We start from the raw sequence: 16,221 nt of genomic DNA, 5'->3' as shown, positions 1-16,221 counted from the left end.
TTTCTTAAATAGAGCGTGGCGATATTTTGTGTCCACAGGAGTTCCTGATCAACGTCCCCATTTGTTATTCATATTCTAACCATCTTCATCACTTTTCAATTATGCGAGATGAAGGCCTTAAAAATTTAGTTTTTATTAATCACAAAACTTACCGGGACAATAAATTGGAATGGCCTTAATAGGCTTGGGAAAGACGGTCACTTGTACGACAAGAACATATGAAACTAAAAATAAATTAAAAATTATAGTTATGCCATAAACGGCGACCCAGGACTCTTAACGAAGAAGTTCACAAGCTTTGTTTTCATACTGACTGGTGTTTGCTGCTGATCCACCTCGAATTTGTCTTCTGTTTCGCCGTCTTCGATCCTCCCCACCGCACTAACAGATTGAAATAAAGGAACTCCTAGTTTTTTCCATTTGAAAATCATTTTCTTTTTCTGAGAGAGTCTTTCTATCTCACCTTGCATGGAGTTGCACCGATTCTGAAGCATACGAACATCTTCACGTAACCTCCTTATCTCCATATATTGATTTTCCATGTTGCGTTTTGAATGACAATGTACCAGAGGCTTAGGAGGAGGAGGGTTTGGACTTCGAAGTCCTTTGCATGAACCACTCAAATCAAATTGACGGTTGAGCTTTCTTTGTTCAGAGTACAGAAGTTGAGTTATTGCACGCACAGGTAACCGCTCGTTTTGTGCAGCATGGCATGACGCTTCAGGCGAGAGTTTCTGGTTGTTGATCACCCTATACAGAATTTTCCTTTCTTGTTTCGACACGCTTGGATGCACCTGCACAACAAAAATTAACATGCACGGGTCACAAGAGTTTTGAAATTTCCACATCATCTGCTTGGGTTAGGCATATATGCGACTGCGAGGACCATTTCTGTACTCACATGCATCATTCTTGGATATATACATATATACTAGGTATCACTCCCGCCTACGACCGGGGCTCAACTCTTTTCGTTTTCGCTTTGTTGTTTGATCGGCCGGTCCGTATTCTACCAAAATCTTTTTTTGTCATTCGCAAAACTAATTAGATTATAACGGTCAAACATCGAGCTTATAAGTTAGTTCGGACTTGCGTCCCTAGTATTTTCGGTTGTGTCAAATTAGCCGGGGCTTACAGTCCCGGCCGTGGTCCCTTGAGGATACCATAGTATTTTGTTGATCGGGTCAGATTAGCCGGGGCCGTGGTCCCTTGAGAATACTATAGTATTTTTTTGGTCAGGTCAAATTAGCCGGGACTTACAGCCCCGACAGTGGCCCTTAAACATTCCCCAATGTTTTGTTGGTCGAGGTTGTGATACTTACATCTCGCACATAAATCTTTACCATGTTTTTTATTTTATTTGTTTTTTAAAAATAACTTTTAGATTAGTTGAGGCTAACTTAAATTTTCTTGAGAAAGTTATGGTACAAATCATTATGCTTATTGGATGATTGAACGTTCGATGGACCAGAGTATATCTGGTGTATACGAATAATCTCCATGGAGGGTCATCCACCAAACATAATCCAAACAGACCCTTAGCCATATGTTTTCCGTGAAGATGTATTAGTAAGGAGATATTTGGTTGCATTAAACATAAAACCTCTTACTCAATTCACTCCTCTTCCTCTATTAGGTTTTCTTTCTTCTCCTTTCCTATTTAGACCAATTTTTTTTTTTAAATCATCAGCTCTGTTTTCTTTTATTTCACCGTATCCATCCTTTAAATCATCCATAATAATAACTTAGTATTAATAACTCAGTATTATTATGATATAGAGAGACGAAGTTAAGAATTAAAAGTCGTTAATGGAGGGGAAGAACTATAGATAGAAGACCATCTGTTGGTGAAACCGTTAAAAAATGATGCTCTTCTGTTCTATAAATACATCTACTTAGTATTAGTTTATATTAACGAAAACTTAGTCAAATTAGGAAATCCGACGGTGCAGTCAAATTAATAAATCTAAGGGTTTATATTGAACAGTCGCGTCCGTAACTGTACCATTATAAGGCACTTCACCGTTAGAAACGAAACAAATAATCCAGCGGTTGGACTTATATATAAACCTGAAATCTTCCCCAAAAATACTCACTTTCTTGAGGATTTACAACACCTCATGTGGAAACATCCTGCATAATTTTCTTAATTAATATCTACATTGTTACCAAAATTTTTGGATGCTGATTGTGCTGCTTTACCTACAAGTCTTACAACGATTCAAGGATATACAATTTTCGTTTAACTAATTCATATATATCCATACTCCCGTAAGTAAGAATCATCTTTATATACAAATGTATCTTTGATTTAGTTCCTCTAAGAGCAAGTCTTGTGGTGGAATCCAACCTATTCCAAGTGTGGACAACCCATGAAATGTCAAGTCTAGTGACTTCCAAGTTGGGGTTTTTCACAGAAAATCCAAACAGGGTTCCATGAATTGATGGAAGGGCCCGTGGAATCCATGAAAACGCTAATCAGAATAGCGCAGTAGAAGACAAGAAACGCTATTAAGAATAGCACAAAAAAACACTATTCTTAATAGCACTCAGTGCTATAAAGAATAACATTTTTTTTATCCGTAGATTTAAAATGAGTTGTCGAAATCTAACGGTTGAGAAAAAAACGCTATTCTTAATAGCACTGAGTGCTATTCTTAATAGCGTTTTTTTTTGCTCTTAAGAATAGCGTTTTCACTATTCCACCACTACACTTGAACTTCCATGCACAATTCCAAATGTTGAGGTGGCGTGGAAGATGAAAGATGGAACTCTTCCACCATAAGACTTGCTCTAAGTGTGAAAACGTATAGGTTATTCTTAAAGTATTTGTGAAAAAGTTTCCAAGAAGATAAATATGGTAAAAATATGGGAATAAGGACATCCAATTTGGATTAGTATTTCTGAAAAATTTTAACTGCTTTTTTTTGTTTAGAGAAGTTCAACTTAAATAGGCAACCGATCCATGTCAATGTATAACATGGCTGTCAATGTATAACCGATCCAGGTGTTAGAGCATCTCCAATGGGACTCTTCTAAATTCCTATATTTTAGACCACCTAGGATTTATATACTTTTTGGAGAAAAAACTTCTCCAACCGGAATGTGAAGTAGAATGTTAGGATGATGTGGATGGTTAGTTATTAAGACATCCTCTACTTCATCCTCTGGTTTTAGAGGTTCTTGTAGAGGATGTGCTAAATCTAGTCAAATTTTTCAACCAATCATATTAATGTTAAATTAACTGAAAATAAGATTTATATAAAATAAAAAATATTTCAGCCAATCAGATTAATATAAATAGATTCTAATTCTAATCTAAACACCTGCCGGTTGGAGATGACCTCCCTCAAATTCTTATAATGTAGAGAATTTTAGATTTCACATTTTATAAGGATGTCTTCCTACACTAACCACGTAGGAAACACACCACAACCCATTGGAGATGCTCTTAGTAATACTTTACAAAAAGGGAAAAAGATGTTGCATTTTTGGATTTTAAACTGACACATTATCATTTAATTTTGTTTATTTTAAATCCCACAACAAATTTACTTTACATCGAATGCAAACTTGATTATGTTTATTCGAGTGGAAAATGGGATTGTGTTGTTATTTTGTAGCACTCGATGATGGCATCGTTTGGTTTATATTCATGAAACATTTGCTGTTATACAATATGCTGGATTAACCATTTTTAGTCTCTCAAGATTAATGAATTGGCGTAAAAGATCCGAGAAGTTCAAGAATCGTTGCAGTTCAAATCTGCGTAAGCTGATCTGTTTTTCTTTACAGTTTCAATTTTAATCAGCTTCCCATATTTTACCTTCCAAATACAGTGGCCTAAAAAAAGAGGAAGTTATGGATGCTTGATGGTGACCATAAGAATCACAAATACTCCCTCCGTCCCTAATTAGATGACCTATTTGGTTTTAAGTTTTGTCCCATAAATAGATGACCTATTTTTGTTACTATAAGAAATATGTATAATTTGATAGTTATGTTTATATTCGTTAAGTAGGTGTTTTAAAATGCTTTTCAACGGTATAAAGTTTATGAAAAATCGTGATATAGTTTAAGAGATAAATCATTTTTAAGTATTACTAACATCATTATCTTAAAGATTGTGCAAACTGCAACTAGATCATCTAATTAGGGACGGAGGGAGTATATTCCTAATAAATTTACTAACGTGGTTTTGTTTATTACTTTAACAGGAACTTTAATGTGGATTTTCTTATATTCACCTATTGACTTCCACTTTCCAGTATTCGGCCGAGTTAATAATATAAGTTTTGTACTGAATGGATTCATACTGAAAAGTGTAATGTGGATTTGGAAATTAGAAGTATTCTTTACCACCAAAGAAACCAAGATGCAGGTATATATGGTCACTTTATATTAATAGCACAATCGTCAGGATTTATCATATGGATTTGCGATTTTGTCTATTGAGTTAACGACTCTAGATGACCTAAAAGATGGAGTCGTCATCTTTTTCAAACTTGGTTAACGATTTTTCATAATTGCAGATTCGAGTCGTCAATGTTTGCAAACTTGATTGACGATTTTTCATATCTGAAGATTGGAGTCGTTTATTTCTATGCCAATTCACTGACGATTCTCAAGGGTCGTTAGTTTATTATACTCCCGACCTAACGATCCTCACTCTGAGTAGTTCTATATCGACCATGAATAGACCACTTGGAGCACCATTCAGACAATTTGAAGAGTATAGGAAGTTTACCTGATTGTTTTGAGCTTCGGGTTCTTCATTTTGAGTATTGGTTCCCTCATTTTTAGCAAAAGGATCTTCATTTCCACCATTTCCTCCACTAGAATCACTCATTTCAAATAACCCTAAATTTTCCCTCAAAAACTCACCTTCTTCCCCTCTCTCCAACACAAAAACACAATTTTTCTATTATCAAAATTTAATCCTTAAATCTGATTTTAATCTAACTAAATTAATTAACTTCACTTAATTACTAATTACCACTAATGATTTGGGGTAGTTTAGCCATTTAAAAAAATTAAGAATAAGGGATAACCCCCAATTACTATTTCATGATCTTTTTTGTCCTGTAGCTAGGAGTCCCCAATTATTTTCCAGGGACCCTAATTCAGCCTTGTTTTGTATCTTTACTAATGTTTTTTTCTTTCCACGAAGACTCTTCCATAAATGCTAATCATTTGTAGATGATATAATGTTCTAGATTGCGTAAATTGTAGGCGTAAGTAACCAACCACATATCTAATTTATAAGGCGATGAAATTGTTCAGATTTGCTATATCGGAGCATTCTTTGACATTAATATACATGGAGTCAACAAACTTTGTGGCCATCAAGGACGAAAATGTACACGAGGTTCGCAGAAGTGGAAACAAAAAACATGTGTGTTTTTCAAGTTTTCGTTAGCATAGCATAATGTTGTATGTTTGATGGTCTGGACTCTGAATCCAGGTGCGTTTTTCAAGTTTTCTTTAGCATAACATAGTGTTGTATGTTTGATGGTCTGGACTCTGAATCTTCGATATAAAATGTTCTCTCAAGATTCCGTTGACATAATATTTCATGTAGGTTCATTCGTAAGTGATCAACCCTCAGGGATTACACTTATAAAATAGCCCGTGCATTTGCACGGGTTTACTGAAATTGTATATATATGTGCGATAGGTGCGTTAATTATGCTCATTCCACCGAACCAACACAATCCGCCTCCAAAAAAGCGACTCCTACAGACCTCAAACTAAATGACAGATTGTGTTTTCACCATATATCTTCTCCCACTTACTAATCATGGTAGTTTTGATTGAAATCAAAGCAAAATATATATTATTATTTACCAATTCTAAATATTCGGAAGAATATATGTAATGCCATACTTCCAATTTCTGGTTTAAGAAAGTGCCATAGTTTTTTTCAAAATTTATATATAAATCGCCACATACGTTAACTATTCCGTCAAGGCCCACTGAATCAGTCAATTACGATTGAAAAAGTCCCAAATGTATGGTATCATTACTCAATTTCTTAGCAACTACGAGGAAAAAATACGAATCTCACTATCTTTTTGTTGTTCTGTGTACACTAAACGTCCTCTTTTTGTTCTTCTTTATACACAAGCCCTCTTCATGGTTCAAGCACAGATAAACGTGATCATGGGTGGGCAGCATCAGAACTTTGAAACTATTGTTTGTAAATCATCTCAATTTCAGATTGTGGGTTGTGCTAATTCATCTTGTTGATGCTTGTTTGGATTTCAATCTATCTTTTAGGGTTTGTAATTGTCTGTGGTTCTTGACAAATTTGTTGAATTTAACGCATATCAACTTGTTTTGCAAATTCAATAATTGGGTATTTGTAATTCTATATGAAACCGATGATTCATATTTTCAATTGATTCAGTTTGTTGCTCGGGTTTATGAATCCTGAGTATAAGAAGGGAAGAAGAAAAAAAAAGGGAAATTGGTAGAAAGAGTGTTGAGATTATTAGTCCCACATTGTTGGGAAGTCTAAAATCCTGCGTATTATAATTCTTTAAGGCCTCTCCACTCATTGCCAATTGGTTTTGAGTTGGATGCCCGTATTCTAACATGGTATCAGAGCAGGCTATTTGCGACGAGTATTTGACCGCGCCTTTATTCCGCGTCACCCGATTTAATTGTCCACGTGTTAGACCCAACGAGGCTACACGTGAGGGGGCGTGTTGAGATTATTAGTCCCACATTGTTGGCAGTCTAAAATCCCGCGGTTTATAATCCTTTAGGGCCTCTCTACTCATTGCCAATTGGTTTTGAGTTGGATGCCCGTATTCTAACAAAGAGGGAGACGAATAGATGCATTTTTAGGAGTTGATAAGATTACAACTCAATGGTTCCAATTCGTTTTATATTTGGTTAGAGTTTGAACTCAAAAATCAGTTCAAAGTTGATTATGCTGCTGAAAACAGACTACAAGGGAGCTATTGTCTTCGATTTCTGGAGATGTATGGATTAGATTGCTAAAATCATAGAGTTTATGCATGTTCAGAGTGTTGGGTCTCTCCTACTCGTATTTGTAGAGAAGATATCGTCTAAAAAGGAGTCTTAAAATCATGAACAGAGATGTGTCTCTTTCCCACCATCAGCATGCACATCTCGTGTTCGATAAAAGCTCTCATAAGCAATTCTATTATCATTTCCATATTACTATTAACCTTTCTGGCCTTACAACCCAAATCTAATAGTAAAATGTTGAGTTTCAATGGGGAAGAAGATGAACAGAAGTTGAGTCGTAGTTTAGCTCGCTACTTACTCGCAACCCAACGCGGTAATGACTCGTATGACTAAGGCGATCCGAATTAGTCCTAGTTAGATGAGTTAGGGGCTTAAGTGTCTTTTATTAGGACTTAATTGTCTTTTACTACGGCCGATTTACTGCCACGAAGACACTAACTGCAATTAACCGTTTTCTCAAAAAAACGGATGGAAAGGTCAACAGTGTGGCAATTTATAAATATTAAAAAAAAATGGTGGCACTTTCTTAAACATGAAATTGAAAGTGTGGCACTTTATTAAAATACCCTATAAAATTTTATAAAATGATTTTATATTAGTGATGCTTAACTGTAAAGACCTTTGTTTTAAACCTCGGTAGGCTTATTTTCTTCTTCTTTCTAACACCGGTAATATCCCAGTGATATATATTCCACCTTCGGAAAGAAATGCAAAGAGTTTACAAAATGGTCCAGCACACGTAGCCCAGCAAGATATGAGACTGGGACTCATACCAGATTTAGTAATATCTAATCATTATAGGATAGAAATATAAGTGTGGGTAATCCTTCTGCCTCAAATCGGGGGCTGTGAAAGGTGTGTTTCATTTCCTAGAAATAGTATGTATCCATCATTACCTCAAACAACTAAACAAATTAAATGTGCCTTGTTAAATGAAAAAACGTATACTTACTTTGAGGTAGGTGTCGATGGCTTGGTACAACCTGTCATCTGCTATACGGGCATGATTAGGAAGAGCTCCGGCAAGTGAAATGAACTCCGACACTGTCAAATTTGATTCCAGAGCAGTTTCTGCAAGGTAAGCATCGATCAGTCTCGCAACCTTAACCAGAGAAGTGCGGCTCTTCGATGCACTATCCAGGTTGAGAAACCTGTGCACCAAACGGCGAACAAGTTCAACATCTAGCAAAGTCGCACAGGTATGATCAAAAGCAGGTATCATTAACTCTTTTAGAGTAGCTTGATCGAGTTGCAATGAAATCCTTTTCTCAAGTTCATATCGATAGTTCATCTCAACTCCAACCATATTTGCTGTTCGGAGTAGCCTGAGTAAGAAGTCACAAGGTACGGAATTTTTCTCGGGAGGAAGTATTCCCACTAAAGTCTCAACAAAGATTTTTTTCTTCATCCACAAACTTGTAACACTCTCAGGTGAACCTGTCAAAGTTGGAGGACTTCTGATGGGTTCTTCGGTGGAAAGATCAGGGAACCATTTTGATGCATCATTTGCGATAAGGGATGAAATGAAATCAGGTCTAACTCCTTTCTCTTTAACAGTGTAAAGGTTTTTAATGAAGTGATCCATATCAACAATACATGCATCGTCAAACCAAAATTTTCTCGTGTATTTGGTAGGGGATGTATTAGTGATGACTATGGATTCAGGTATTGCAGCCTTCTTCATTGTTTCCCTTGCAAGATCCTTAACAAGGGAGGAAAGTTCAGGTTTTGTGATGGGAATGAATTGGTGAAGCAGATAATAGAGGAAATGAATACACAAAATTGGTTTAAAAAGACCAACATCAACAATTTTTAGGTGAAAAAGACATCTAGATTTTGATACGGTTTAAATGGACAAAAATTTAAAAATAGCCAGGATGTAAACAGTTTCATCCTACCCGTTTTCAAATATTTTTTCTTATTTTTAATTTACATCAGGATGCATCTAGTTTCATCCTCGCTATTTTTTAAATTTAAGCAAGAATGAATCCAGTTTCATCCTTGCTCTTTTTTTGTGTGTCCATTTCACCCATACTAATCTTTACTTGTCTATTAGAACCATGTTTTAAAAATATTTAGACAAGTGATCCATTTTACGAAATGAATAAGTGAGATGAATCATGAACCTGATTTTTGGAAAGGTTTACATAATTAAGTTGCAACTACGTGAAAAGGGTAATTCGGGTTATTATCGTATAAAATCGATATCGTAAAAACGGTAAATTATCAGTATTGTGGTTGGCATTGTTGAAAATGAAATGTAGATAATAAGCCGATGGAAAAGACAAATGACATTAGAGCCTCTATATACGGATCGGCGAATAGGTCACATATGTACAAAATTTTACAAAATGGCTTGATATGAAATGTTGATCGTCAGACATATATCTTAAAGTTTGATAATGAGCACTGACTACCGAGGAAGAAACATGGTTTTTGGCATTTTACGTGGGCAAGTCTGGTGTCTCACGTACCCCCTAGTAATTAATAAAGTGGTCCTTGTAACTGGACCAGCGTACGGATGCTAATGTACAGTTTGCATGGTCTAGACCAAACACCAGCTTATCTTGGCATGGGGTTTGAGAATCACTGATACAGATACGAGATACAGATACGGCAGGACGCGGATACAGACTCGACTATTTTTTACCACATATACCAGTGCAATAGCCTGTATACCGTAAATTGGAGTTCAGTAGGTTACATAATTCGCCTTTTTGTGTAGCTTCTTTGTGTCCGTAATGGCATCATGTGAATCCAACATTTGTATTCTCTATATGATTGGTGAAATTTATTTCGATTGAGATGCCGGTTTTTCAGATGTTTCAGCAAGTACGGAAAACAGCCGGAGCAATGTATTAAACTATTGCTGCAAGCTCATTTCATACGGGGGTTAGTTACTGAATTGATATTTATTTAGATTTTGATAATAAGATAAAATTATTACAAGTCCAAAGATTTGGGTGGACGTGGACACCGTCGGAGTCTCTGGTGATAATTGTGTAGCCTGATCTCGTGAAATTGCAGGGAGTCTCTGGGACTTCTTATCATATTGCATGCATGTGATGATTCTCTCTAACATTAAAATCCATCGTGGTCCGTTGTACCATTGGATCATTATACTGCGGCCACCATAACTGCTACGTACCATCATAATCTGCGGTCTCAAATACCTTATCCATCTGACACCTGCCCCTCCAGTCACCACCACGTGGGAGCCACGTGAACGCCCCAAGGTGACGCCATGTGACACGAGTAGAGGTTTAATACATTAGGAAGAAATGTCTGTGTCCCAAATTCTTGACCCTAATCAAGTGGGTCTCAGGTGCCGTGTTTCCTGACCGGCTCAAAGTGATTCAAGCGATTCAAGACGCGATGGGCAAACCTTCCGGAGGGTTCGTGCACCGTGTTTGGTGATTTGCAAGTCCCATAGCGGGTGGAAAGGGCAAATTTGTGCGTCTCCCACCCAATGGACTTGCTCTAAGAGATATAATTTGGGGGAAAATATCGTTTGGTCCATGTTTGTTTGGTCCTTTGGTCAAACGTCTTTACTGTTTGGTTCATAATAATTTAAAAATATTAAACTGGTAAAAATACCCTTCCGTGTTAATTTTTATTTATTTTCTTGTAACAGTTCATTTCAGATTGAAGTCCATATAAAAACCTAAAAAAACAGACTTCATTTCAGAAATGAACTCCATACAAAAACCTAAAAAAACAGAGTTCATTCCAAAAATGAAGTCCATACAAAAACTTAAGAAAACAGAGTTTATTCCAGAAATGAAGTCCATATAACAACCTAAAAAAACAGAGTTCATTCCAGAAATGAAGTTTCATATAACAACCTAAAATAAACAGACTTCATTCCAGAAATGAATTCCATATAAAAACATAAAAAAAAAACAGACTTAAATTTTAAGTCTACAACGACTCAAGGATATACAATTTTCGTTTAACTAATTCATATATATCCATACTGAAACATCTTTATATACAAATGTATCTTTGATTTAGTTCATCTAAGTGTGAAAACGTATAGCTTCTTCTTAAAGTATTTGTGGAAAAGTTTCCAAGATGATAAATATGGTAAAAATATGGGAATAAGGACACCCAATTTGGATTAGTATTTGTGAAAAAGTTTAACTGCTTTGTTTTGTTTAGAGAACTTCAACTTAAATAGGTAACCGGTCCATGTCAATGTATAACATGGCTGTCTATGAGTGTCAATAAAAAATATGCAGGTGTTAGTAATACTCTACAACAAGGGAAAAAGATGTTGCATTTTTGGATTCTAAACTGACACATTATCATTTAATTTTGTTTTTTTTTTAAATCCCACAACAAATTTACTTTCCAACGAATGCAAACTTGATTATGTTTATTCGAGTGGAAAATGGGATTGTGTTGTTATTTTGTAGCACTGGATGATGGCACCGTTTGGTTTATATTCATGAAACATTTGTTGTTATACAATATGCTAGATTAACCATTTTTAGTCTCTCAAGATTAATGAATTGGCGTAAAAGATCCGAGAAGTTTAAGAATCGTTGCAGTTCAAATCTGCGTAAGCTGATCTGTTTTTCTTTACAGTTTCAATTTTAATCAGCTTCCCATATTTTACCTTCCAAATACAGTGGCCTAAAAAAAGAGGAAGTTATGGATGCTTGATGGTGACCATAAGAATCACAAATATATTCCTAATAAATTTACTAACGTGGTTTTTTTTATTACTTTAACAGGAACTTTAATGTGGATCTTCTTATATTCACCTATTGATTTCCACTTTCCAGTATTCGACCGAGTTGATAGTACAAGTTTTGTACTGAATGGATTCATACTGAAAAGTGTAATGTGGATTTGGAAATTAGAAGTATCTTTTCCCACCAAAGAAACCAAGATGCAGGTATATATGGTCACTTTATATTAATAGCACAGTCGTTTGATTAACATTTACTCTAAGTTTTTGTATCTTTACTAATCTTTTTTCTCTTTTCATGAAGACTCTTCCATAAATGCTAATCATTCGTGGATGATGTAATGGTTCTAGATTGCTTATATTGTAGGCGTAAATAACCAACCACATATCTAATTTATAAGCTGATGAAATTGTTCAGATTTGCTATATCGGAGCATCCTTTGACATTAATATACATGAAATTGTAGGCGTAAGTAACCAATCATATAAAAATCTAAAAAAATAGAGTTCATTCCAGAAATGAAGTCCATATAACAACCTAAACAAACAGACTTCATTCCAGAAATGAACTCCTTATAAAAACAAACTTCATTTCTGGAATGAACTCCATATAAAAGCAGACTTCATTTCTGGGATGAACTGCAGCATCATCATCTTCGTCGTCTTCAACAACAGTAGCAACATCTTCGTCTTCAAAAAGACCACCGTCTTCATCATCAACGTCAGTAGCAGTAGCAGATCTTTATCTTCTTCATCTTCTTCATCATCAAAATCAAGATTAACACCACCGTTTTCATCGTCAACAGAAGCAGCAACAACATATCTTCATCTTCTTCATCATCTTCATCGTTAACAGAAGCAGAAAAAAGAAAAAAAAAACCCTAAAAAATCGTATTCAACAATACCAACATCATCGTATTCATCGTCTACAACTACCGATCTAAATATCTAAATCGAATTTCATCTTCATCACCACCGTTTACAGCAGCATGAAGAAAAGAGAAGAAAAAAAATGGAGACGCCATTAACAGGAGGAAAAAGAAGAAGAAAGAAAAAGAGAGAGAGAGAAAGTAAATCTGAAAATGATTTACTCTCTCTTACTTTTTGACTATATATATGGTGCTTATCCAAAAGGGTATTTCTACCACTACAAAGTCACATTTACATCACCCTAGGACCAAAAACTAATTTTTAGGACCAAACTATAATTTATATTACCAAATAGGACCAAACAGACATTTGATTGAGTCAAATAGACTAGACTCTCTCTAACATATTATTCCTAGGACCTAATGGTATTTCCTGCTATAATTTGGCTAGGAACAAATCTAAAAATTTGAAAATTTAAATTAGAGGGAAGAAGATTTTGGAGATCATATTTAGTGGGAAGAAGAATATTCCCGGATTTAACATCTGTATGTACGTATGATTCTTGATTACGGCTCTTCGTGAAGAAATGTTAGGCTCTTACGGCCTAAGCAAATTTCTTAGCGGGTTGGACCCAAGGATGGATCTACTAAGGGTCTGGTTGAGACCGTTGTCCGCATTAGATTTTGTGATATTACCTATGTATAGGTTTACTAATTTGCTAATTTTAGTACATTGGTGACAAATTTGTCAAAAGTCTTAAGGTTCATCAACAATATGTTGGATATATTTCTCATTCAATGAGTGTGAATATATAGATTAAAAAAAAGGAAAACAGGAAAACACGTCTTCTGCAATGCGTTTGTCGAGAAAAGTCACACTACAAACTACTACAACTACTAGTACTGTTACACTACTTGTGAGTCAACAAATGACAACTAGCACTATTTAAATTTAATTGTTCAACACTCTCCCTCAAGGTGATGCATATATATCATAGATGCCCAACTTGACAAGTGAATCGTTAAATATATTATTGGATACTGCCTTAGTCAAAATATCTGTCAACTGTTGTGTTGTACGAACATATGGTACTTCAGTAATGTTTTCTTCGACTTTCTCATAGATGAAGTTCCTATCAATTTCCACATGCTTCGTTCGATCATGTTGCACTAGATTCTCTGCAATTTTGATTATCAACTGATTATCACAAAACAACGTCATAGATATATCAGAAGGGAAACCAAGCTCTCCCATAAGCCTTTTCAACCATAACAATTCACAAATGCCTTTTACCATTGCCCTATATTCTGCTTCAGCACTTGACAAGGAAACAACTTGTTGTTTCTTAGACTTCCAAGTTACTAAGTTACCCCTAACGAAGGTAACATACCCAGATGTCGATCTTCTCCTATCGCCTTTGCCTCCCCAGTCCGAGTCCGTGTATCCTGATACGTCGAGATATCCATGTATTGAAAACGTCAACCCTCTGGATGGTGCAGACTTCAAATATCTCAGTATCCTTATGACTGCATCCATGTGTTGTTGACCCGGATTATGCATAAATCTGCTTACAACACTTACATCATAGGAAATATCAGGTCTTGTATGAGAAAGATAAATTAAGCGGCCAACTAACCATTGGTACTGCCCTTTGTCAGTTGGTACTTCATCAGAACACTCTTCAAGACCATGATTTTATTCCATAGGAGACCTTATCGGTTCGCAACCAAGCATACCGGTTTCCTTCAACAGATCAATCACATATTTTCGCTGAGACAAGAAAATTCCCTTTTCATATCGTGAAACTTCGATCCCCAAGAAGTATTTAAGTCCACCCAAATCCTTCATATCAAACTCAGAATACAAACACCTCTTCAGATTACTCATCTCTTCGGGGTCATTTTCTGTTACCACCATATCATCTACATAGATAGTAAGCGCAGTTAATTTGTCACCTACCCTTTTTAGGAACAGAGGATGATCAGTGTTACTCTGTGTATACCCAAATTTCTTCATTGCCAGACGAAATCTACCAAACCAATCTCTGGGAGATTGCTTCAAACCATATAAGGCCTTGTTTAGCTTACAAACCACATATGCATTGTTCGGAACATTATAACCTGGAGGTAGTGACATGTAGACTTCTTCTTTTAAATCACCATGTAAAAAGGCACTTTTACATCATATTGTTGTAGAGGCCATCCTAAATTCGCTGCCAAAGACAACAATACTCGAATAGTATTGATTTTTGCAACAGGAGCAAACGTTTCTTGATAATCAATACCGTAAGTCTAGGTAAATCCTTTAGCCACAATTCTAGCTTTGTACTTATTAATAGAGCCATCTGGATTATGCTTGATAGCATATACCCACCTGCAACCAACCGGTGTCTTCCCTTCTGGTAGTGAAACTATATCCCATGTACCATTTTTCTTATGTGCTGACATTTCCTCTGCCATAGGGCCAACCCATTTTGGGTTAAATAATGCTTCTTGTACGTTTTTAGGAATGGTAAAATTTTCCATCTGGCTGACAAATGCTTTGCCAGCTTCTGACAATCTATGAGTAGACATATAATCCGCAATGGGATATTTTACCTTCTTTATCGGTTTAGGTGAAAAACGATCTGGTGGCACCCCACGGTTACTCCTTTGTGGCAATTGATACCTATCTGTCTCAATTTATTCACAATTATTGTCAACATTAATCAAATCCTCGACGCTTACCTCAGGGACGTCGGCGTGAGGATAATTTGGTGTAGATACTTCTGAACAAATGAAGGGGTCTTATACGATAAGAGTTTCGACCCCTTGAACTGTCTCCGGAGGTTGCATAGTAATCATGCCCAAATCGGTAGAAACTTGAGGGTTACTTGAGCTTTTTTTTGTGACAGAAAGATGTATCTCACTGTTAGTTGGAAATAAATTCATCCAATTCAACTCTTCAATATTGCTCTCTCCTTAAAGAGGAGAACCTGTATCATATGTTGAGTAAAACTTCTCGTGCTCAGAGAAGGTAACATCCATTCTAACATAATAGTTGCGAGTAGAAGGATGATGACACTTGTAACCCTTTTGGTACGGATGATAACCGACGAATACACACTTTAGAGCACATGGGTCCAGCTTGCTTCGCAAATGATTTTGTATGTGGACATATAAAACACATCCAAACACTCGTGGAGGAAGTTTAAGCTGGGAAGGAATTGCCACAGATGAAGCCAATTTATCCAAAGGTGTTTGAAATTTCAAAACACTAGTGGGTACACCATCAAGGAGATCCATTGCATTCGTAATGGCTTCTTCCAAAAAATGTGGCCTCATGTTTGCTCCAGTCAAACAAGCTATAGTAATCTCAAGTAATTGCATGTTCTTCCTCTCTGCAACACCATTTTGTTGTGGAGTATAAGGACAAGTAGTCTCATGAATTAAACCATGTTCCTGGAAATAACCTTGGAACACTTCATTAACATATTCTCCACCATTATCAGAACGAAGGACCTTTATAATGGTGGAAAATTGTGTTTGAATCATGACATGCAAAGACTTGAAAATATAAGCTACATCACTTTTATTTTTCATCAAGTAAAGCCGAGTCATACGAGTGCAATCATCGACAAATAGAAGAAACCAACGAAATCCTGAAGTACTAGTAAT

General features: G+C 36.0%; 1 protein-coding gene across 1 annotated transcript; it reads right to left on the bottom strand.

Annotated features, from left to right (window-relative positions):
• Positions 1–117: 117 nt before the first annotated feature.
• Positions 118–8,738, bottom strand: LOC113328954 (root phototropism protein 3-like). The gene is made up of 2 exons (XM_026575954.1): positions 7,952–8,738; positions 118–794 (listed from the first exon to the last, which is right to left on the bottom strand). Exons 1-2 carry the CDS (start codon positions 8,681–8,683, stop codon positions 249–251), a joined length of 1,278 nt encoding a protein of 425 aa, XP_026431739.1. The 5' UTR covers positions 8,684–8,738; the 3' UTR covers positions 118–248.
• Between the last annotated feature and the right edge of the window lie 7,483 nt (positions 8,739–16,221).

Source organism: Papaver somniferum, unplaced genomic scaffold (genome assembly GCF_003573695.1).
Source record: "Papaver somniferum cultivar HN1 unplaced genomic scaffold, ASM357369v1 unplaced-scaffold_114, whole genome shotgun sequence".
Lineage (NCBI taxonomy): Eukaryota > Viridiplantae > Streptophyta > Magnoliopsida > Ranunculales > Papaveraceae > Papaver > Papaver somniferum.
The sequence above is the reverse complement of the archived record's forward strand: the minus strand, read 5'-3'. Positions and strand labels throughout refer to the sequence as shown.

Bases quoted from the DNA above. Each gene is read 5' to 3' on its own strand.
- LOC113328954 (XM_026575954.1), bottom strand. From the start codon at position 8,683: ATGAAGAAGGCTGCAATACCTGAATCCATAGTCATCACTAATACATCC. The intron at 795-7,951 runs GTAAGTATACGT...TTTGTTGTGCAG, and splicing joins CCATCGACACCTACCTCAAA to GTGCATCCAAGCGTGTCGAA.